General features: G+C 40.8%; 1 protein-coding gene across 6 annotated transcripts in view; it reads left to right on the top strand.

Annotated features, from left to right (window-relative positions):
- ARHGAP26 (Rho GTPase activating protein 26) overlaps positions 1 to 23,915 on the top strand; it is a 413,779-nt gene that overhangs the window by 372,426 nt on the left and 17,438 nt on the right. For 3 of the 6 annotated variants that reach the window (XM_087429620.1, XM_004420043.3, XM_087429622.1), the window contains one exon: positions 20,172 to 20,447. In XM_087429620.1, coding sequence (XP_087285746.1) covers positions 20,172 to 20,447 — 276 coding nt within the window. The remainder of the gene's footprint in view (positions 1 to 20,171; positions 20,448 to 23,915) is intronic. The other 3 variants (XM_014794952.2, XM_087429621.1, XM_004420044.3) reach the window with 3 other exon arrangements.

Here is a 23,915-nt window from a genome sequence, read left to right as displayed (position 1 = left end):
CATGGTTCAGAGCAGGCTCCTCTTAGAGCTCTCATTTATTTTGGAGGAATGATCTGAACCTAGATTACGTCAGCCCCATTTTTGTCTTGGTAGTCTTGATGGGCTCATTTGACAGAAGCAACAAAATCCATATACCCGAGAGACTGAAGAAGGGTAGGGGGACAGAGGGAAGAAGGAACGTGTGTGAGGCAAAATTAGCCCCACTGTGAGTGGGGTTACAAGTCAGCATGACCTTTCTTGGGAGCAGTGTGGAAATATGGGTCAGAAGCCTTAAGATGGGCTTACCCTTTGACTTAGCAATTGCACTTCTAGTATTTACCATAAGGAAATAATCACAGAATATGCAAATGTGGATGGACTTTTATCCTGGTATTATTTATAATAGCAAAAAAAGGAAACAATTTCAATGTCCAACGATGGTGATTTGGTAATTATCCCACGGCCATGGAGTTCAATGCAGCTATTAAAAATTATGTTGCTGATAAATGTTATTGGCATGGGAATATTTTCATAATAAACTACTTTGTTGAAAAAAGCAGAATAAAAAAGTATATAAATTGCGGTGCCATTTTAACGCACAAAACAAAATACATATGGATGCATGTGTACATGTAGAAAGGTTCTAAAACAGTCACCAGCATGTTAACAGTGGTACCTTAGTGTGGAAATATTGATAGTTGGTTTTGTTTAGGTTTTGTTTTATTGAGGTATAATTGACATATAACGTTGTATTAGTTTCAGGTGTACAACATAATGATTCGATATTTATATATAATGTGAAGTGATAGATTTTACCATACATAGTTACAAAATTTTTTTTCTTGTGATGAGAACTTTTAAGATCTACTCTCTTAGTAATTTTCAAATATGCAATACCACATAATTAACTATAGTCACCATGCTGTACATTACATCCCCATGACTTATTTATTTTATAACTAGAAGTTTATGTCTTTTGACCACCTTCACCCATTTCACCCACCCCCCACCTCCATCCTCCGGCAACCACTAATCTGTTTTCTGTGCTGTCTGAGCTCGAATTTTTTTTTTTTCTTTCTTTCTTTCTTTTTTTTTTTTTTCCAGATTCTACAAATAAGTTAGATTATATGGTATTTGTCTGACTTATTTCACTTAGCTTAATGCCCTCGAGGTCCATCCATGTTGCAAATAGCAAGATTTCGTTCTTTTTTATGGCTAAATAATATTCCATTGTGTGTATGTGTGTGTATACTCCACATTTTCTTTATCTGTTCATCCATTGGTGGACACTTAGATTGTTACTATTAACTATTGTAAATAATGCTGCAGAGAACATGGAGATGTATATCTTTTCTAGTTAGTGTTTTGTTTTCTTAGGATAAATACCCAGAAGTAGAATTGCTAGATCATATGGTGGTTCTATTTTAATTTTGGGAGTTTCATTTAGTTTTGTTTTTGCCTATTATGGTTTCTTCGTTTTCTACATTGAGTACAAATTGCTTTTAAAGCTAGAAACAGAAACAGTGAATTTTCTTTCTGTATTTTAAAAAATAAATATTTATGCATTAAAAAAATATATTATGAGACATCCCCCCATTTTGTTTTGGTTTTTTTACCAAAAGTGAGGCAGAGGAGGAGAGAAAGTAGGCTGGCTTGGCATATATGAATTAAACAGATCCCTGGCATCTTTCTTCCTGGTTAGTTTTGCTTTGGAAAGGCAGATATGGCTGCACAGACCCTCAGGTTATTTACTTCTTTCCTTGACTCTACTAGTTTATCAAATTCAGTCAGTATCAATACTTGCTATTATGTCGGGGGCACTTTCTATGTGCCAGATGTGGTCCTGGGTCTTTATGTACTCATGCAGTCCTCAGAAAGGCCCTGGGGGGTAACATTTTCCTTGATTTTCAAATGAGAAGAGTGAGGCGGAGTCCTCAGGATTCCCATCCCCCCTCCACCCGCCACCACAGCCCTTGCTCTTCCTGCTCAACCTTTCATTTCCTGCGGGGGGTTTCCCAGTGAGTCCTCTCTAGGCCTGTCTTCCTAAAGAGCCGGCCCCCCCACTGCATTTAAAGAGCCAATATTTAGCCTCTTGGCAGAGGTGAGGACAGGAAGAAGGGAAGTTAGATGTTGAGAGGCTCATGGCTTAGAAGGAAAAGAAGGGAAGAAGTTGCTACAATGACCCACCTGCCACCCTCAAGAAATTAAGCTGTTCATTGAGTCCTAATGTCCAAGGATCCAACCCAGCCTACCTTGTCCAGCTTAGTGATGGCAACTCTTTGCTGCTTACCTTGCAGAATATTACAAGAATGAGCAATGCCAGTCCTGGCAGCATTTGTATGAAACCTGTGCAACATTGCTTTTAAGAGCGAGTAGTCATCCTTGGTGAAAGACCTGCCCCAAGGAGGAAGTATTGCCCTACAACTCTGTCCCCCCACCCACTCTCTCCATGTGGGCTTCTCAGGAAGCTGTCCACAGGAGCACCCCAGAATTCTGATCCTCTCCACTGACACCCCCAGAATGAATGTGGGATAGTGGGTAGTGCCTGTCCTCCCATCTTCCCAGACCCATTTTCTGCAACATCCAGCCTTCCAGTGACACCACCAGCTTTTCTCTGACAGAACCAATGGAAAAACAGACATCTCCTGTTGGCCTGCCTGGAAAAAAGAGGCTGGGGCTTAATTAAGGTGCACAGCTCGGGATTGACACCTCCACTTGACATGAAATTCTAAGCTTTGAGCATGGGTTATTTGATACCTGCGGACCTATCTGCCGCTGGTAACACAAGCTGAGCGCCTGTGAACTTGTCTCTGTGTGTTTTCTGTTGAGGGCTTTGCTGTGCAGACACAAGTAACAGGGCTGTGCTAAGAGGGGAAATTATCCTGGGATGAAAGCCCTAGAACTTGAGGCATATTACTTTTTCTCTCTTTCCTTTTGTTTAGGTGATGGTGCATTTTTTGTCTTCATTTTCACTTCTGTTTGGGTCAGTGCCTTAGGATTTAGAGATGGTTCAAGTACCGAGTCCTTAAGTCCACTTTTCATTTTAAAATAGAAGAACCATTTTTTCAGGACAAGTCAAGCATATCCTGCTCATAACAGCTACATTTAGTGAACACTTATCCCATTTTTGTTGTTAGTGCCGTTGAGTCAATTCAGGCTCCTAGTGACCCTGTGTACAGCAGAGCAGAACCCTGCCTAGTCTTTTTGCACCATCCTCTTACCTTCTGGTACTCTACCAGACAGTGCTCCGCTGCTGTCTCATAGGGTTTTCATGGCCAGTTTTTTCGCGAGTGGCCAGGTCCTTCTTCCTAATCTGTCTTAGTCTGGAAGCTCCACTAAAACCTGTCCACCATGGATGACCCTGCTGGTATTTGAAATACTAGTGGCATAGCTTTCAGTATCATGCAACATGCAGCCACCACAGTATGACAACTGACAGATGGGTGATGTGGTTCCCTGACCGGGAAACAAACTCAGTGGCCATGAGAGCACCGAATCTTAACCACCAACTTACTGCATAATAAGCTTTACTATACTAAGTATGTTATATGTATGATCCCCTTTAATTCTCACCAATCCTGTGAAGTATAGTTATTATTAATTATCCCCATTTTAACCAGGGGAAGAAAATGAGGGACACAGAAGTTAGGTTGCCCAAGGTCACACAGCTAATAATTGGCAGAACCAGTATTCAGACCAGTAGTGGAGGGCTGTCTGACCCCAAACTCCTGCACTTACCTGTTAACTCACTATTCTTAAGAATATTGTTTTCTTTTAGAAGTCTGTTTATCAAATATGACAGGTATTCTCTGAAAACAGACAACCCATGAAAGTATTGAGAAACTTCCAAACCATTTTTCTTTATTTCCTATTTAATGTGTATTTATGAGATTTTTGGAACTGGAATTTTACCTGTTTCAACAGGTTCTAGGACACGTCAAGCAAATTCCCTTTAAGTCAGCTTGCTTTGTTTGCCTCAAGCTTTTCCCGGTCCCTTCTATCCACCAGGCTTATGAAGTAAGCATGCTGGAGACTGATACGAGCCACTAGCCGTACAGAGGCCGCAGTGGGAAGGCCGGAGGGGAGCAGTGGGCACAGTTGTTCAGGAGAACCCGAGTACTGGAGTCGGGCTGCCTCGGTTTGGTCCCAGCACCACCAGTTTGTGGCTCTTAGAAAATTATTCATCCCTTTCAACTTTCAGTTTACCCCTCTGCAAAATCAGGGCAGCCCTCGCAGGGTCATTGGGATGACTCAGTGTCAGAAAATGCTCAGCCCAGAGCCTGGCATGTCAGAAGCACTCTCTACCAGTGGGAGCTGTTATTCTAGAAGCAAGGCTTTGTGCTGTTGCTGCATCTTGTGTCAGCACAGAGTGGGGGCTCATTTTGCCCATGATGCTAATTCTCCCTTCCCAGATGCAAGAATGACCGTAGCCCCCCTAATTTTAAACTCCAAAATGGAAAATGGGAATGCTCCAATTCAAGGGAAACTTTCCCAAACTCCTGCAGCTTAAACTGATCTCTGTCTCTCAAAATTCTTTCAGTTCTTTTGACCAAATCACAGATTAGCACTGAGAGTTTATTAATTCGTTGGATAAGTTTACACATTTGCTGAGCCAAAAATAACAAAATCCATGCGAATAAATCAAGATTTTTAGAGGAAGAAATTAATCACAAAGGTGTTTTGCTACTAAGCACCTGGCGTGTTCACATTTCTGAGTGATAAATAAAGCTGGCGTGGAACACTGTAGAAACTAAGGATCAGTAGTTCTCATCTCTGCTTATCAGAACCGCAGGGCTAGGGTTAGGGGGAATGGGGACAGCATTTTAAAAAATACAGATTTTTAGGCCCCAACCCAGCCAGACTCATTCAACTACTTGATGGTGTGAGGACTTTTCACTTTGGAAAATACATTTTATTTCCTTTCATTTTTGTAATTTACTCATTTGTGATTTGCAATATTCTTCCCTTGGGAGGATTCTCCTTTCCTTTCCATAGTTACCTGAGAGAATGACAGGTTAAGTATATGCAGAGTATCATTTTGTCACTGTGACAAAATGAGCTTGGGTGACAAGAAGAAGGAAGAGCTGACAAAGACATGATGTGGGCATTGGGGGATGGCATTGTAGAAGGCTTGTCCTCACATTTCAGGTGGGTGTGTTTGAAAATACAGGCTCATGATTTCTGAAGGGAACTGAATGGGCTTGTAATACTATTACCATGAAAACCTTTGTATGTAAATTAACAATACACTGACCAAAAAGTGAGTAGAACCTCAGATAGTCAAAGTCAGAGTGAACTCAAAAACGAAGTGTAATCACTCCAGTATCTCACCACATGCATGGTCCCATAGATCCTGGAGATGTGACAACTCACACAGGGGAAGAGAAGTCTCCAGGCTGTTTGTTTGTTTATTTGTTTGGGGCTTCTGTAATTCCTTTCTTCTGAAAAGGAACAAGCAACATACTTTTTTTTAGGACGCATAGAGACTTCATCGAAAAGGCAAACATTTGTTTTTCCAGACAGAATGACTTTTTAGCTTTACCAGGAAACAATTTCACTCAGAAAAAGTATGTTTTGCTGTTACCAGCCACTACTGGGAATTCTGCTACAGCCAGGCCAATGTTTATTATTGATCTTCTTTCAATGGTTCTTTCCTTCAAAATAGGACCCTTTCCATTAAGTTCACGCAGTATTCTGGGAAGAGGCTCAATGATGAAGCAAAGAGACTGTGAGGGAGCTGAGGAGGAAGTGTGACTTGGTTTTCATTTTAATCCCAAATTGTTAAAATAAAAAGCTCCACTGGTGTTTAAGCGAATGAGCCCTGAGCACTCTACTTTGTTGAGGTTTCAGCTCAGATGTCACCCCTGAAAGAAGCATCCCCGTCCATGGAGTCCAGATCACCCACCCACCCTTCCCCACTCAGGCACTCATTCTCACACTGCCCTGATTTTTATTTTCTTCATAGCTCTTAATAACATCTAAAATGATCTTGTTTGTTTGTTTACTTGGTTATTGTCTGTTGCACACACACAAGAACAGTGTTTCCTAAACTATTTTGATCACTAAAATAATCAAAATATTGTCAGAAAAAATATTTGGGGCGTGTACCTCCAATATGTGTTTGTTGTTTTTATTTACTTATTGATAAAGTATATACCTACCTTACTAATTGTTATATTACACACATCAGAAAACATATAAAATACAAATCATATAAGGATCAGATAAAAAAATGCAATGTGAAGTTTTGGTATTTTTTTTTCCTCCACCCAGCCTGTACTCTCACACCCTGCCTTGAAGTTCACTATGCTTGAACATAAGCTGCTTGAGAACAGAAGCCTTGCTTCACTTGTTTTCTGCTGTTCCCTGTGCCTGCAAAGCTACTGCCGTGTAGTAGGTGTGCAATAAATATTTAGCATTGAGTAACAAATAAGGCTAAGGCACAATTCACCCTGCCAGGCTCCAAATAGCTGAGGTTTTATTGCATCTTTGTAGAGTGAAGGGATAAAAACCCTGGTTTTTAGGGTCAGAAGGCCTTCCTGATACAATATGTGCTGGATAAGGGATTTACTGTAATGATCCAAATCCTTCACCAAGGAGGTAATTACAACTTCCTTGATAAGAGCAGTCTCAGGCAGACAGACAGGTGGTTTCTAGTTTCCCTTGCAACAGATGGCACACATGGACCAGCTTCTGAGGCTTTTTGAGGAAATTTGCTCATAAACAGCCTTAAATGTATTATTGTGTTATGTCCTGCAACACATGCTTTCTAAATAAAGTGAAAAGACTTCAGTGGATTGAGGGCAAGAGCACATATTATGAAGGAAGCTGTGAGGAGCAGGGCACTCCAGTTTGCCTGAGCAGCAGGTGCAGGTGTCTGCAATGCAAGAGGGGAGGCTCTGTTCCTATGGAAGCTGGATGTGCTCAGAAGGTGCCAGAGTGCCCACTGTGGTGAACCTTCCTGTCTAGGTGCCTTCAAAGGTTTTTATCCAGGCACAATGAACTATTCATCGCCTTCTCCTGTGTGTTGAAAACTCATATTTTTAAGGAAAAGCTCAGTTGGTTTGATTTCAAGATTTTTTTAAAACAGAGGGCAGATAGCATAGTGGCTAAGATTTAGGGCTGGTTTCAAATCCCAGCTCATTCACCAACAAGCCAATTGGACTTAGGCAAAGATAGTTAAACTTTATGATCCTCTGTTTTCTTATCTGAAAAATGGGAATAATAGTACTTATCCCTGAGGTTGTTTGGAAAAATTAAATAAGATGTTGCCTCCAAAAAGCTTGGCTGAATGACTGGTACATAGTAAGTATCCAATAGAAGTTAGTACTCACCATTTGTTGTCGTCATCCTTTTCACCTGCTCTTTGAAATCTTGTGGCTCACTATAAACATATGCTAAGTGAAATAAGCCAGACACAAAGGGCACACATTGTGTGACTCCATTTTTGTGAAATATCTAGAGAAGGCAAATTTCTAGAGTTAGAAAGTAGATAGTGGTTGTCTATGGCTGGTAATGGGAGCAGGGCTTAACTGCAAATGGCAGGAGGGACCTTTTTGGGCTGATAGAAACATTATAAAACTGGATTATGGGTGATGATTACACAACTCTATCAGTGTTGTGTACTTAAAACGGATGAACTTCCTAGTATGTAAGTTATACCTTCATAAAGCTATTTTTTAAAATCTTGCTATCCTGGGAATACTGAACACAATCAGTAAATGTTGACATTATGATGATGATAATATACACAGATGATAGCAAATTTAAGAGGGAAAAATATTAAATGACCATCAGTACCTTGCCTGAAATGGACATATAAGTTTTTCTATTAATTTCACTCTTCAGAGTAATTAATGAGATCTTGGAAAAATCTATGCTCTATTTTTGCAAGAGGAAAGAAAAAGATCCAAAGCCAAGAACAGAAATTTCCAAAATGTGAGCCTTGTGGCACTGAGGTATCTGAAAGTTTTAAATGGCGCTTGGATTAACATTTTTCTTCGTTTTAATAATAATCGGGTTTTATTATTTAGAATGGACTAAAGTAGATGTTTATATTTTATTAAGGGGATCAATTTAAAGAAAAATATTAAAATATTATACATTAAAAATATATATGATACACAGATATGGCAAAAGCTGTGAGGCTGGAGCACAAATGATTGAGGTTAGGCAACACTACCTAGTAGTCAGGAGGGAGAACAATGCCAGTGAGTGACTGGAATTAAATACTGAAACACAGGAGTCCATCCAAGTATAGACGAGCGTGCCTGCCTCCCTCCCCACCAGAATCAAGATGTCTGAAACACCCCTCCTGTCTTACTTGTTGGGCGTAACCATCCTAGGTAAGGAAACAAGTGGCTATATGTAGAGGGGTCATGATAACACTAGAGTGAGAGCAGTTTCTTTGTAGGATAGCACATCATTCTGATTCAGATGTGATTGGCTTCCCTGGCTACCAGAGTCTTACCCTTGGCTTCTGGTAGACCCATATTTCCTTTCCCTTCACTAATTACTTCGATCCTATAGAGTCTTTTTTTTTTTAAACGCAGCCTTTAGGTATTATCAGTTCTAAAGATACTTGCTAAGCATTCGAAGTGTGCAAGAGATACCAGAGGAGTATGAAAACTGCAAGACAGGGTGGGGTCAAGGCCAGAAGAGAGATACAGAGCCCTTGAGGATTCAGAGGAGAAAGATGGACTCACTGTGACAGCAGAGAATCCTCAGATAAGGAGTGCACATTTAAAATGGGCTTTGATTGTTGGATGGGCCCTGGTTAGGGGCAGGGGAAGAGACATTTCAGGTGGGAAAAACAGCACCAGCAAGAACATGGCAATGGAAAGCTGAAAGCACGCTCATGGCACAAGTAAACTAGTTTGACGGACGCATAACTTGGAAAACTATGGCCCATGGGCCAAATCCAGCCAGCTGCCTGGTTTTTCTGTTTTTGTTTTATGTCTCATGAGATAAGAATGGTTTTTATATTGCTAAACTGCTTTGTTTTATATGGTTATGTAACTAACTACATAGTACCCTCAATTTTGCCTCTTGGTCCACAAAGTCTAGAATATTTACTGTATGGCCCCTTAAGAAAAAGTTTGCTGACCTAAAGAGCACTGAGGACGTGCAGGCAAGTAAAGCGTATGAAGAAGAGCACTGGGGCCGTGTTTTGAAAGACCTTCAAATGACAGACACCCAACTAGCTTAAGGAAAATGTGGAAGTTATAAGCTTACAATTTTGGGAAATCTCAGGGTGGATCTAACCTGGAGCACAATTGGATCCAGGAGCCCAAATTATTATTTTACTTGGCTCTTCTTCCCTCTTTTTTTTTTAAAACTTCATTTGCAGACAGATATTTGCCATGTAATGGGGAAAAAAAAACATCTCTCATCACCCTAAGCCAGTACACTTAGGTTTTGCATCCAGACCCCATGGATAAACTGTGAATATATTAGACCCCATGGATGAACTGTGATCAGTTACATGTCCATCCTTGACCCAATCACTGTGGCCAGGGGGAAGGGTTACTCTGACTAGCCAGCTTGGATCACATGCCTGCCCCTGCAGTGAAATCAATGGGACACTGGACCCACCTGTATCACTTGGGGTGGAGAAGAACTTCTGCAAATGACCCAGAAGAAGGGTGGGAAAACTGGTGGGCAGGAATAAACTATAACCGTATATTCCACTATCCCAGGGTGAGGAGTTTATGAGCAAGAAATTGCTATTCATTCAACAACATTTAACAAATATTTATTAATGTATGTGTTTAGGAGGTTCATGTAGTTACAGTGTGCAGTAGGATGGATCGGAATAGTAAAAAGATAAAGAAACTGGGGTAGAGATTCTTACAGTAGTCTGAGAAGGCCATGGTCTTCATCCTAGGAGCAAGGGGGATGCATTGAGGTGTTTTAAGCAGAGAAATGATATGATCAGATTTGCATTTTTAAATGATCACCATGAATGGCCCTCTTAAGCATCTATTTGAAAATTTTATTTACACTGTAAATTTGCCTGGCAACTTGAAGATTGTCTAGAGTAATTTGGATCTACCTCAGATTTGAAAATAAAGTAGAAATTTTAGTTTTGTGAGATCAGAATTAATGGTGTTTTACTGTGTCTATTTTCATTGACTTCTCAGTGGGTGTTTGGTTTTGGGAGTACAAGAACTAGAGGAGAATACAAAAATCATTTTGCTTCAGTTTGTTTTTATTCACAGATGTTAAAACTCTTTTTCCACTGGAAAGGGTGACTTTGCTGGAAAATCATTTAAAGTTTTTTCCAGTCAAGTCAATAAGCTCCTCAGAACCAAATGAACAAGGGGCAAAAATCACCATGAAGCCTAGTGAGATTGCGTTCCTTCATTGCAGTCTGAGCCAACCGTTGTGGAAGATGAGTGTAGTCATAGGGAGAATGCGGGTTTTGTAATGGTCACACTGAAGGAGCGAGGAAGATGTGTGTAACATGGAAGATATAAAGGGAGTAGAGGAGACATTTGAGTAGGTTGAAATCAGATCAGAAACAATTTTCCACATGTTTAGACCATTGAGTAAACACTAGAATTAGAGGGAAGTCAGCTATTTGCTTGGGAGAAAAACGGAGAGTCAAAGACTGTTGGCCTTTTCATAAAAGTTCCTCTCTCCTTATCTCTCTGCCTCCTATGCCTTTCATGGTGTCCGGACCAAGGTTTGTATGGTTGCAGGAGTTTAACTTAATCGTCCTGGATATTATCTTTAGCAGAAGTGCTTTTTCTACTGCTGAGAGTTCTGAACACAGTGAAATATTTTAGGCTTCTTATTCAAGGAATCTCCTTTCCCCAGGGTTACTGCTAAGCTGAAGTATCTTGGGACACCACTGCTAATTTTAGGTACTCTTTTGTTTTCAGCAGTGGACATTTAGATTCTTGTTAAATCCTTTTCCCTCCTTTTCCTCCCCCTAGTCCAAACAGGAAATATTCCCTGAAAGCAGACCATATAGAAAAGTATGCTAGATGGCCAATGACTTTCAGCCAGTGTTATTAACATGTTGTCCAGCTGACTCAGAATGCGACATTAAGATGTTCTTCTCAACTTCCCCATGCCCAGGTGAAAGGAAAACACCATTGATTTTCTGTAATAACTTTACCAAAATAAAAAAAAAGTCTCTAGAAGAGCCAACATAATTTCTCCGTGAGGAAAGCAGTATGGAAAAATTACTTCTTGCATATGGAAGGTGCTTGATAAATATTTGTTGATTGTATTTGACTGAAAAAGCAGAGAAACAGTACAGACAGTTGGGGGCTGACAACTGTATTATGCAAACTAAACTATGTGCATCAAAGACTGAACTGTCATTTTGCCCCTATTAAACATCCTTCTTCTAGAAAATAAAAGTAGTCATTTGTATGATGAGGGAGATTATTGTTTCTATTGACATTTATTAATTTTTTGATTATAAATGTAACATCGTGGAAAATATTTTTAAAAGCATAAAGAGTAAAAATTACCTTTAATCTCATTACTCAGAGAATGCTGTTAATCTGTTGATATACTTTCCATAAGTATGTTTTAAGATAGGTTTGCATATATTTCTATTATACAGAAAAGTGAATGAAATATAAATGTGCAGCTTAACAAATTATTATTTAACAAACACCCACATAACCGCCACCCAGGTTAAGAAGTACAAACTTGCCAAGACCTCAGAAAAGTCTACATCTCTTGCTTGCTTTTTCCCTATCACAGTCCTCTCCTTCCCCATGAGGGTAACCACTAATCTGATCTTTACAGTAATCAATTCCTTGTTTTTATTTATAGTTTCACCTCTTAAATACAGATTCTTATTATTCATAGTAGTAATGTTCTGTAAAGTCACCACAAACACTGAAGTAGCAAATACTGAACCACTGCTCCTAGAAGAAATGCAGGGTTAGGTTCTTACAAGCCTCTGGTCACATTTTTGTCAACTGATCAATATATAACCTTGTTTTACATGTGCTTCTGCTTAAAGACATCTTATTTAATATTATTATTGATTCATTAACATTGAACTCATGACCAACAGTACTATAAGTCTTATTAAATACAAAACTTATTAAACACATATTTTCTCCGTAAGGCACATCACAGCCTTTCTTGCACTTAGGAACACTAGAGAGCTGAAACAAGAAGGCACAGCATCCCTTTGTTCAGCCTTAGATGGGAACGTGTGCATCAGGTGACTCAGAGTGACTCAAGTTTTTCATCACTCTGCAAATGTCCACAAATGACTATGAAAGCACCATGAGTATTGATTCTGAGGTTACTGATAAATTTTAGCAAGTAGGTGAATTCACAGGTATGGAATCTGCAAATAATAAGGCTCATCTGTATGCATCCCTAAAATGTGGTATTTTTTTTTAATTATTATTTTGAGTCTGGCTTCTTTAGCTCAATGGTTTTAATAATTGTTTCACACGGCTGTAGTTCATTTATTTTCATTGTAGTAGAGTACACCGTTGTATTAATGTATTAGAATTATTTCTCCATTCTACTTGTGCTGAACTTCTGAGTTGTTTCCAGTATTTGCTTATACAAATAATTTGCTCTACATATTCTCATAGATGTCTTCTGGTGCACACATACACAGCATGCTCTAGAGTATATGTCTGGGAATGGAACTGCTGGATCATAGAGAATAATATCTTTATCTTCACTAGGCAGTGCCAGACTGTTGTCCAAAGTGGATGTAGCAATTTACACCCCTCCTCTGGCAAAGTATAAGAGTTCCAGATGTTTCACATCTTGTAAACACATGGTATTTCTCGCATTTTGATGTTAGCTATTTAGTCCTTCTGGTAGGTGTGCAAGATCATTTCACTGAGGTTTTAATGTGCATTTCCTGCTGCACAGAATTTTCTCTCCTAACATCCCTGTTCAATTTTCTTGCCCACTTCCCACTTAGTTGTCCATCTTTTTCTTGCTGGTCAGTAGGAGTTCTTTGTATAGTCCGGTTGTGAGCACTTTCTTGACATGTTGTAGGCTGCCTTTTTACTCTCTGTTAATGTTATCTTTTAATAATAAAAGTTCTTAATTTTAATGTCATTAGGTATATCAGTATTTTCCTTTATGGTTAATGGTTTTATGGCCTGTTGGATAAGCCCCAACCCCAAGTTCTGGAGTTATTCTCTTCTAAACCTTTACTGTTTGCCTTTGGCATTTTTTTTTTTTTTTTAAAGATTTTATTTATTTATTTTTCCCCCCAAAGCCCCAGTACACAGTTATATGTCATAGCTGCACATCCTTCTAGTTGCTGTATGTGGGACGTGGCCTCAGCATGGCCGGAGAAGCAGCGCGTCGGTGCGAGCCCGGGATCCGAACCCGGGTCGCCAGCAGCGGAGCGCGCTCACTTAACCACCAAGCCACGGGGCCGGCCCGCCTTTGGCATTTAGATCTATAATCCACCTGGAAATCATTTGTTAGATATGATATGAGGTAGGGATCAAGTGTCATTTTTTCCGTACAGATATTCAGTTATCCTAGCACCATTTATAGAAGAGTACCTTCCGCTGTTATTATAAAGTAATAGAGGCTCATGATTTAAAATTCAAACAGTATAAACAAATATAAAATTAAAAAGTGAATGTCCAGTCCATACTTCCCCATTCTCAATCCCCTGAGGCAGTTACAGTTGTCTACTTGCAGATTTTATTTTCAGAATAGTATTAAACATCCCTAGCATTAGAATGGAGGCTTTCAGTTAGCCTCAGTACAGCAGAAGATTGAATCTAGTAGCACTTTTGCTTTCCCTTTCTTTTTAAAAGTTGCAATGAATAAATTTGTTTTACAATATCTTTGTTATATAGAGAACAACAGTTGTACTGCACTCACTTTAAGGTAGTAAAGAGGTATTGAGATTTCTTAGCAACTCCTCAAATCTTTTGAAAAATAGCAAATGTTACCATATAGACTCTTTGAAGCGCGGCCAAAATGCTTTAGCGTTTCCTTACAAATAACTTCATAAATGGTGAAATTTTTTAGTTGAAAGTAAATTTTATTTTAAGAATCAATTCTGCTGTCCCTGAAATGTGGTATTGAAAAGGAATGAGGGGCTACACTCAGGTTCAACAGGAAAGAATAATACTCAAGGAGTATCGTGTGCTGTGGAGCACAATGGAGGCCTTTGTCCAGTTTAACCTTACTGGTCCTTTCTCTTTAGGGCTTTCTCTGTGCGGTGAGCAATTGAACTGGGCCCATTGTCTGGGCATCTTCATGTCCCATCTGGAGTTTTTCTCTCTACCTCATATTTCTGTATTCAACATGAGAAGGTTCCAATTATTGACTTGGGGAACTTAAGGATGACAGATGCCCTATTCGAAGATTTTGAATTTTGTTTAAGTCATCGAATTATTTGCCATTCCCACCACACTTCGTCTGAGTTTAAAATTTATTTGAAACTTATACTTCAGAAACTCTCTTAAAAGCTGGAAAACAGAACCACTGCACTATAGATTAGTCAAACTATTTTAAAAGCAATTGCCTATAATTGCTAAGGCCTTAAAGGGATTTCACCAGTTAGTCTCACTAAAAGACTCTGTCTTTTAGTGACTCAGGACTCTGTCATTGTCTGAATAAAAACGCGTAGTAAATTATACTAGGTGAGAGGAAAGATTCTGTCGATACTATGCACACTAGTAAAAGCCATCAAAGAATAAAGAATAGTGCATCTTGGGGGCATGGATTTTTTCTCTCATAAAGTTGTGAAGCAGACACATGTAAAGAATATATGTGTTCAAGTTTTGAACAAATAAAAATCAGTTTTTGTGTCATTTGCTCTGATTCACCACCATCCAGTTTACCAGTATTCCTTTTGGCCCTGTTTTCTTGGCTGAAGTTTGATTTCCCTTCTCTTTTTATGGCGCCTTAAATCAAGACATAAAATGATATTTTCCAAGGAAGAAAAATTCACTGATTTGGGTTTAGATTAAATAGGACTTTACAGGTTTTCACGGAATTTTCTCTTCTCTCTCATTAGAGGGGGTAAGAAAAAAATATAAGCTGTCCCCTTGGATTTAATAGCACCATTCCCGTTCCAGGCCAAATCGGGAAGTGGGGACAGGACTGAGGGAGCATTAAGGTCAGGCCTGGGCCAGCAGTCCCACAGGCCCAGCCCGTGCCTGAGATCCGTAACTGGGAACCTGGGCTGCAGATCACAGTCCACTGCCTGGCAGAGAGGAGAAAGTGCCGGTTTTGTGACTTCTCCACAATATGGTGCTGGCGCAAGACACTTTGGCACCTCTTGTGTCCCTCATCCCTCCCACTTAGTCCTATCTTTGAGAGTCCTAGAGTAAGCTAAACATCCTCCACTCCCAGGTTCTCTCGGAGCAGCCAAAGCATATGACTAGGGGTCTGACACCCCCCAGTTGTGGTCGTCTGTCTCTCTATCCATCTGCCTGACTCCTTCCCCACACTACCTTCTTGGCAGAATGCCCTTTGGAAAGTTAAACATTGCTTCCAGATGGAAACAGAACATGGGAAGGGAATTGTATTCATTTTTACATCACTGGAAATGCTAGGAAAGAGAAGAGTCCAAGGTAACCTTTGTGAACCCCCCCAAAAAAATTTTCATCTAAGTTTTTTTTATGATAATGCTCCATGCTGGTGGGGCCATGGTGAAAGGGAAGAGGCAACCCCCATACACTGTTAGTGGGAATGCAATTCAGTAGAGTTTTTGAAAAGCTTTCTGAAAAGCTATTTGCTAGGATGTATCAAGACCCTTAAAAAAAAGTGCCTAGCCTTTGACCCACTAATTTAACTTCCAGGAATTTACACTAAGGAAACAATTGGAGACACGGGCAGTGGTCCTCAACAAGGATGTGAGTTGCAGCACTATTTATAATAGCTAAAGGGGGATAATGATCTGAATGTACACAATAAAAGAATGGTGACATCAATCAGGGTATACCATACAATAGAATACCCTGTTGGCATTTTAAAACTATGGTATTAAAGGCTATTTAATGACATTGGAAAATGCTTTATTTAGTGAAAAAAACAGGCTACTAAACTATGTATGTAGTGTTATTCTCCCCCCAAAACAGTGAAGAAACATGCCAAAATATTAACAGTGATTATCAGTGGTATAAATTATGTATGATTTTATTGCTTTTCTTGCTGTTTGGTATTTTCCAATTTTCTACAAGGCTGTCTGTAATTTTGAGTATCAGAATTTAAAAAGATTAGCTTTCTCTTTAATGGTCAGCTTACTGCTCATCTTGTACCAGCTCAGGTTTTAGCTACTGTGGTGTGGAGACCAGAGAGGGTCTGCCACATCCGTCATCAGATTGGGCAGCCTGCCGGGGCAGCCCTGCCCACATCATGGCAGACATGCCCTGGCTGGTACAGCAGACGTTCCATCATTCAAGTGAGTCACCACAGAAGGGTGTCAAGCTGATGATATTGCCACACACTGTACTCGAACTATCAGCCACAACCCACCATGCTGCCAGGCCTTTTAGCCTTATCTTCCTAAACCGTTATTTCTTCACTGTCCAGTGAATGTCAGAGGGGCTGACTGGGACTGTCTGACTCCTTTTGAGGACACTGTGGACCAGCAAACTAAAGATGATGCAAGCCTTCCAGTTGAATCCAAACCAGACCAGCAAATGTTCCTTCCATGCTAAAGTTTAAGCTGTTGTTGTTGCTGTATTGGGCCTTGATTTCGGGGCCTGGTGGGACACTCAGGAATATTTAGGGTGAAAAATGTGCTGAGGCATTCAGCTCAGATACTCTCATCTGGACTCTGTGGATTGTGGAGAGGCCTTCGGGGGTCATCTGCTAAGATGGTAGTTATAAAATTATTTTCTCCCATCCTAACCTCAATCATTTGTTATATTTGGCCTCATTAGTGGGAAAAGAGTCTGAGAAGTTGATATTAGAGGTTTCAGAGCCAGTAGCAAAACTGACTGTTGTTTGTCTGTTTTGTTTTCGGTTTTTTAGGGGTGAGATTTTTTTTGTCTTCTGTTATCATTTTTTCAATAACCTATAGCCAGACATTTCTGTAGTGAAACTGAGAATATAAGATTATACAGTCTTGGACCATTATCATCATCCCTGTACATCTTATTCCCCACCTATATGTTCTCTGAGTTGCATCAAAACTAAAATATAATGTGCTCTTTTTTTCTTGGAGGAACATTTTTACGTTTGCAATCATTGTGTTGCTGCAGGCATCAATCATTATGGTATATAAAAATAAGTGTTCGATAGTATTTGTTGATAGTGAGTTTTGTTGACATGACTCTGAAGCACAAATAAAACGTGGTAATTCCATCAGTAGTGGAATTTTTCTATAAAATTCTTTTTCAGATTTTTTATATAAAAAATCATAGAAGTATTGTGGAGTATACATTTTATTATTATACTAAAACATAGTGGTAATAAATTTTAAATTGTGGTCATTTTATAGCAAACAAATGTTCTGCTATGACTAAAACACAAGCAAAACGTAATTCCATTAGTTGTTAAAAATTACAGTTAATACTCTGGCAATTGACCTTGGGATTGAAGAGTAAGTTCTTATAATCGTATGAATACATGCATTCCAACCGCACCCCCAGGTAATTTCAGCCGTGTACCATTGGCCAAGAACCACTTAGATATCCAAAGATGTAAAGAGACGTTCAGAACCCACATTGTGTTCTTAGAATATGTTTCCAACTATGCTTTTTTTAGGCATAATTTTTGGTACAGATGAGATAGGAAGCTGGAGGTGTTTCCTACTTATAAAAGCCACTAAAAAGAAAAGAAAAAAAAAAACTCAAAAAAAGTCTTAAGGACTTTTTAATTGTCTTGTGGTGACTACTGACCAGAGGAACAGATTAGTCCAGGCCTCTGGGCCTGGGTTGCTCTCTTGAACCTTCAAATTGTCCCTGGTCAGAACTCATGTTCCTGGGCTGGCCTGCACTTGGGAAGTCACCACCAGGCCTTGCTTACCAGGTCATTATCTAGTGGGGCAGGTTATGGTGAGAGGCCTTTCCTACCAGCTGCAACTAGGGAGTCCTCCCACTGAGGACTGCACAGGAGACACAAGGCAGCACTCTCTCCCGGGGCTCGAGGCAGTCAAGTGGGAGCAGGTATTAAACTAATAATAGAATAATTTATCCCTCACCTGATGAATCTTACTGTCTTATATTACAGTGGTTTTTTAATCTGCCCCATCTTGTCAAATGCGTTTTAAGTTCTCAAGATTAGGGACTTGGTAAATGCTATGTTGTATTCCATTTATTGTCTTGATCATACTAGGTGCTCAATAACTATTCTTTGCTGGATTAATTGAAAAAAAGAAAAGCCATATTCTTTGAATTTAACCTCTTCTATTTTATGAATTCCATCTGCTGTATGAATCTACCAGACAGAAGACTAGAGGCAAGATTGGGGATTTTGTTGGAATTTACAATGTGTTGAATCTTATTGAGTCTCTCTGTTGCTGCATTCCCATTTTCCCTTGCAAATGTGGTAGACATCTAAAGGAAACTCATAAATCAGTGGTTAAGAAGGCTTCTGGTGCTATGGTTGGGTCTATAAAGAAGCTTAGCACAGTGTAGAGGGGAACAGAGCAAATCCTGCCACCCCAGAGGCGGTCCACTGTGGCAGCAAGAGCCCTGGGCTTGGAGCCAGGGGCTTGGGGTCTGAACCTTGGCCGTTTCACTTACAGGCTGGGTATCTTCAGACAAGCCTCAGTCTGGCCCAAGTTTCCACATCTGTGAAATGGGAATTATAATAGTGCCTCTTTGCTTTTGGGTGGGTTAGATGTGATTCATTAATTGCTCAATAATTATTTATTGAATACCTACAGACACTATTTTAGGCATTAGAGATACAGCAGTAAACAAAATGGACAAAAATCCTACCCTCGTAGAATTTATGTTCTAGAAATATAGTACACATAATGGCATTTAATAAATGTTTCATTCAGTTAGTCTGAGGATATCTGATGAACTCACACAATGGATTTTTACTGTATAATATTTCCATAGGTATTTATTTACAATTGTAGGTCATTAGGGCCGTTATTGGGTCTCATGTCTGAATCGGGTATGTCCCACTAAGGAGAATATTTATGTGTTCTTGATAAATCCCACTATGTTTAGAAAATCTGTTCCCCGGGAACTGGAGTGCTGTCATTTTCATCTCCATAAACTTCTTGGACCAAATTATCCAGCAGTCAGCTGAGGCCCAGGGGCTACAGGTGGTGTTGTGGCCAGGTGGTTTCCACGTTTTCTCAGTCGTGGGTGTTTGCACTGTCTCTAACTTAATGTGATTTTACAGAGTTGCTGAGATGTTTGTTTGTTTGTGTAATTTGTAGAAATAAGTCAAAGGGCTAGCATGACCAGTTATAATCCACAAACCATATTTTAGTGAGTAATTTCAACCTTTCCTCTCCAAACTTTTGATCAGCTACCCATCAAAGAACAAAATGACAGATTTAAGGTTTCAGTTCCTCATTTTTTTCATTGCCTTCCCTCTGGGGCTTTTTCTTTGAGCGTCAAAATGCCCAAAATCCATAAAAAGAGAAAGAGCAGGCCTGGAAAGCAAACCTCAGAGGAACTGCATGTTGCCCGTAATCGCATGCCCTCTCCTGAGATGTGTGTGTCCAGACCCGTCCTCCATCCACTATCATTTTCCTAATGCAGTACTTCTCCGAGTTTCCAATGGCACACAGCCCATTTAGTTAAAAATGTAAACAGGAAATTGTTTTCTGGCTGAATGGCCTGTATGGCCCAGAAAAATGGTCATTTTTGCTGAGACACAACTTTAAAAACACTCACACAGCAGTGGAAGCTGAAGGCAGATTATAAGCTAGCCCTGCCCCAGACAGAGGCTGGTGATAGGATACAAGTGTGGGAACTCAAGTACGTGGGTTCAGGGCATTTTTCACTGGTGACCAAAGGCACAATGGACGTGACTGAAGAAGCTCCTCTCACCTAGAAAGCAGTTGTTCTGCAGAGCAAAGAGACACGTTAGTGCTCTGAGGAATTATGGAACAGACATTATTTGGAAGGCACGGAGGTTTGGTCTGGAGAAATGTGACTTGGCACTGACAACATGTCCTGGGTTTCAGTGCTCCTGTGGTCTGCTCCAGCTCCCCGACATTTGGCCTCCCATGAACCTCCTGTGCTCCTGTTGTGGTTTCCCTGTGTGCTGACGAGTATTCTGGTTGTTATGTCTTGCAGCCCCCCGAATCCAAGCCCAACTTCACCCCTCTCGCCTTCTTGGCCCATGTTCTCGGCGCCATCCAGCCCTATGCCCACCTCATCCACGTCCAGCGACTCATCCCCCATCAGGTCTGTTGCAGGGTTTGTTTGGTTTTCTGTTGCTGCCGTTGTTCTCTCATTGGCTTGGTCCTCTTTTCATGCAGTGTTCAACCTCCTCGTCAACTTTGTTCCCTGCCATCCAAACCTGCACTTGCTTTTTGACAGGCCAGAAGAAGTGGTTCATGAAGACTCCAGGTAAAATCACGGATGATGACCAGTCCATTCCCGTCCCCAAAGCCAGTCAGGGATGACGGGGGGCCAGCCTCTGCCCTCCTGTGATTACAGCCTAAGAGAGCAAAGCCGGGAGGGACCACTTGCATGAACCAGCATGGCATCTTCCACGCCCTTCTGAACCCTTCCTCTGGTTTCTGAATTAATCTGTGATGCCTGAAGTTTGGGGAAAGAGTGCCTTCTGAATGGGCTGCTGTTTGGATTGCTCTCTGAATCATGGGGCTCTCTGTGCTTTGGTGTAAGATAATACCAGAGGGAACAGTGCTGAGGCACGTACCAGCCTTTTCTTCTCTCTTTTTTATTAGGTAGCATCAGGCAACATTTATTTGTGGGTTGGGGTATCAGCAGTGAGCACTGACACCTAGTTGCTGAGACCAGACCACTGGAAGAAAGACAAATATAACACAGAATAAAGGATCAAGATATGAAGTGATTTCTCTTTAAATCGTTCCTGGCCATCTCCTTCCCCTCTGAGCACTCCCAGGAATCATCTGTGCTCCCAGCCCACTTCTGTCTCCATGTCATGAACCCTTAGCTCTCATGGGAACAGGGTTGACCTAGTTTCTCTCCCCAAGGGCTGTGCTATAGTTTTCCCTGCTTTAATGACATCCAGACTTAATTCTTTGCACTTGAGCTCTTTGGAGAAAAGAAGCTGTTTAAATCCAGGAAAAGAATTAATAAAGATCTAATGAAGATCCTGCAAGATCCCTCTGCTGTGTAGGTCCTGAGCATGTGTGTCTCACGAACTTAGTCTCTGCTTTCAAACAACCAGAATGTAGACCCCAACTATAAGCATCATATGCATTTTGGGCCTTGGCAGTATTTTCTTGTCCATCTTTTTCTCATAGCTGGTTTTTTCCTAAGGGGTGAGTCCAGCAGCAAGGCTTAATAATTTATAATGCTGAGTCTCACTTTTAAAAAAAGAAAACCCCATGCTATTTATATATGAAGATGTATATTTATTACTTTATTCTCCTCCAGGCACTTTCATATCTATCATTTCGTTCTATCCTCATGTGAGAATGAGAGGAGAAATGGTCTGAACTCTATTATAAAGAAAACTAAGGCACAGAGAGGTGACTTGTACATGGTCACATGACCAAATGAGAGCCAATCCAGAATTCAGGACTTCTTGCCCTCAACCCAGCACTCTTTCCTCCAAACCTGTGGGTGACCCCAAATTTAAGTTTCCATGCAGCTCCTAGCCCCAATGCCTGGCCTGCTCCTCTAGGTTTTCTATCTAACTTTGCCCTGGAAGATGGGAAATATAGTTTTACAGTATATTCTTTTATCCTCACCCTGGGAATAAGGTAAAAATTCAGATCATGTTTTCTTGACACTCAAGTTATTTCTGAATTATTTCTTAGACGTATTCTGGGGTCTTTGGGAGACGTTAACTTTCTAGGACACCAACTATGGCATGGATTGTTCTGATTAGATCACTGTTTGCCCCAAGAGGACCTGAACCAGAGCAAACTACAGTGACCAGAGACAGTCACCTTCCAAAATACCTCACTCATTCATAAGAGAGACTTGGGCATTGGGAAAATGTGGCTCCTTCATTTTGATCAAAGGGAGTAAAATATTCAAAACATTGGCCCCTTGGACAGAACCAGTTAGGGCCTCAAGGCCTCAAGGCAATAGAATCATTCAACTGAAAAACTGAAATGTACCCTCTCCTTGAGGGTATTCACTTTCTTCGTGTCTCTGAGCTCTGGGGCCCTGTTGCCTGTCCAGTATCTCTACCACTCTACCTCTCCACTTCCTTCCACCTCCCAAGGTATTTCCAGGTTTTTTTCTTTAGCTACTCCTTTCCATCTCCCAAAGTATTTCCAGATTGACAGAGGACAGTGGCAGCAGAATCTGCTCACCTCGTGTGTTTGGGGTCATGGTTACTCAGTACTGCCCACTCTCACCATCATTAAAATAGCCCCATTTGACAATGCTGTTCTACAATCCTTTAGGAAGCTGCCATTTTGAAATACGTAAGGCAGAGTAGGACTTGGAATTGGTTGTCACTAAGCTAAATATGTGTGCTGAGCTGAGCACGGATAGGGGCACTGCTGGGGAGCATGCCCATCAGAGCTAGCCAACAGAGAGGGCCAAAATCCCCTAACTGCTGTTGCAGTGTACAGCCAAGAGGTGGGGGCATATACCCATTATTCAGGTCTAGTAGGGCCTTCCCCCACATCCACTTCCAGAACATGAAGCTTCAGATTTCTTTCCCTGGGCAGAGCTTTTAAATGTAAATACTTAATTAGACCTAGTTAATGGTCCCATGAACTTCTACATAATGTCTCCTCTGGAAATGGCTTCCTCTCCCCTCTTCGAAGCATTTCTAGCGCTTATTAGTTCAAGCTGAGGAACTAAGATGCCTTGCACAGCACAGCAGAGCAGGAGTCCTAGAGGAGCATTCCCTTCACATTTCTCTTTCCTTTCACTTCTGAAAGTGAAACACTCCCTGCCCCAAACTCATAACTTGCATTTGCACAGGGGCCCCTGGAAATTGTTCCTAAATGATCCAGCCATTGCGACCTGCGAGTCTAGCTGGGCACCTCCCTGTGGTGCTGTACAATGGAGAGTGGGTCGTCATTTTGCAAGGCTTGCAAGGGCGTTTGAGGGAAACTCCTCTGAGTACTTTCCTGGCCTCATGCCATGCTTAGAGGGGAAAATTAAAAATGAACTAGCAGAAGGTTCCAAACTTATTTGTGCCCTTGAAGGCCCAGCTGAGGTCTGAAGGGCGCTGTGACAGGGGCAGCCAATGAGCACCCAGGCTCTCTGTGTCCAGTGTTGAGAGGCATTGCGAAGAAGGGGGAGCCAGGGAGCCAAAGAACCAAAGATGCTTGGTGGGTATTTTTTATTTTTTCATCAGAGCCAAAGCCTACAAACACAACCTCTTGCCAACAGCGTCTGTTTTGGTAGGAACCCTACCTAAAGCAAACTGCTCCAGGCTTTTAAGAGGGAGTATGGCATGGGACACTGGACGTTTTGGGCTGACAGACTTAAAAGGATAAGACTTTCCCCTGGGTACAGTTGCCAGATTTAGCAAATAAAATGAAGATACAGGACACTCAGTTAAATTTGAATTATAGATAAACAACAAATGATTTTTTTAGTGTAAATATGCCCCATGCAATATTGGGACATACTCATACAAAAAAAGTATTCATCATTTATCTGAAATTCAAATTTTACAAGGTGTCTTGTATTTTATTTGGCAACTCTAGTCCTAAGGAACAGGAGTGGTCCTTGTAAAAGCATCCCTCTGCCATCCCTCTCATTTCTGTGCACATCCTAAGTGGAGGGGGCCTCAGGGAAAAGAGCCTCTCATAGACTCAGTCACCTGTTAATTTGAGAGGAAAGCAAGGCCGTTTCCTGACCTTTGTTTTTATTTGTAATGTACCATTTTATTGTCTCTTCATTATTGAATTC

This window comes from Ceratotherium simum, chromosome 4 (assembly GCF_057802395.1).
Source record: "Ceratotherium simum simum isolate JZ-2026a chromosome 4, ASM5780239v1, whole genome shotgun sequence".
Classification (NCBI taxonomy): Eukaryota; Metazoa; Chordata; class Mammalia; order Perissodactyla; family Rhinocerotidae; genus Ceratotherium; species Ceratotherium simum.
The sequence above is the reverse complement of the archived record's forward strand: the minus strand, read 5'-3'. Positions and strand labels throughout refer to the sequence as shown.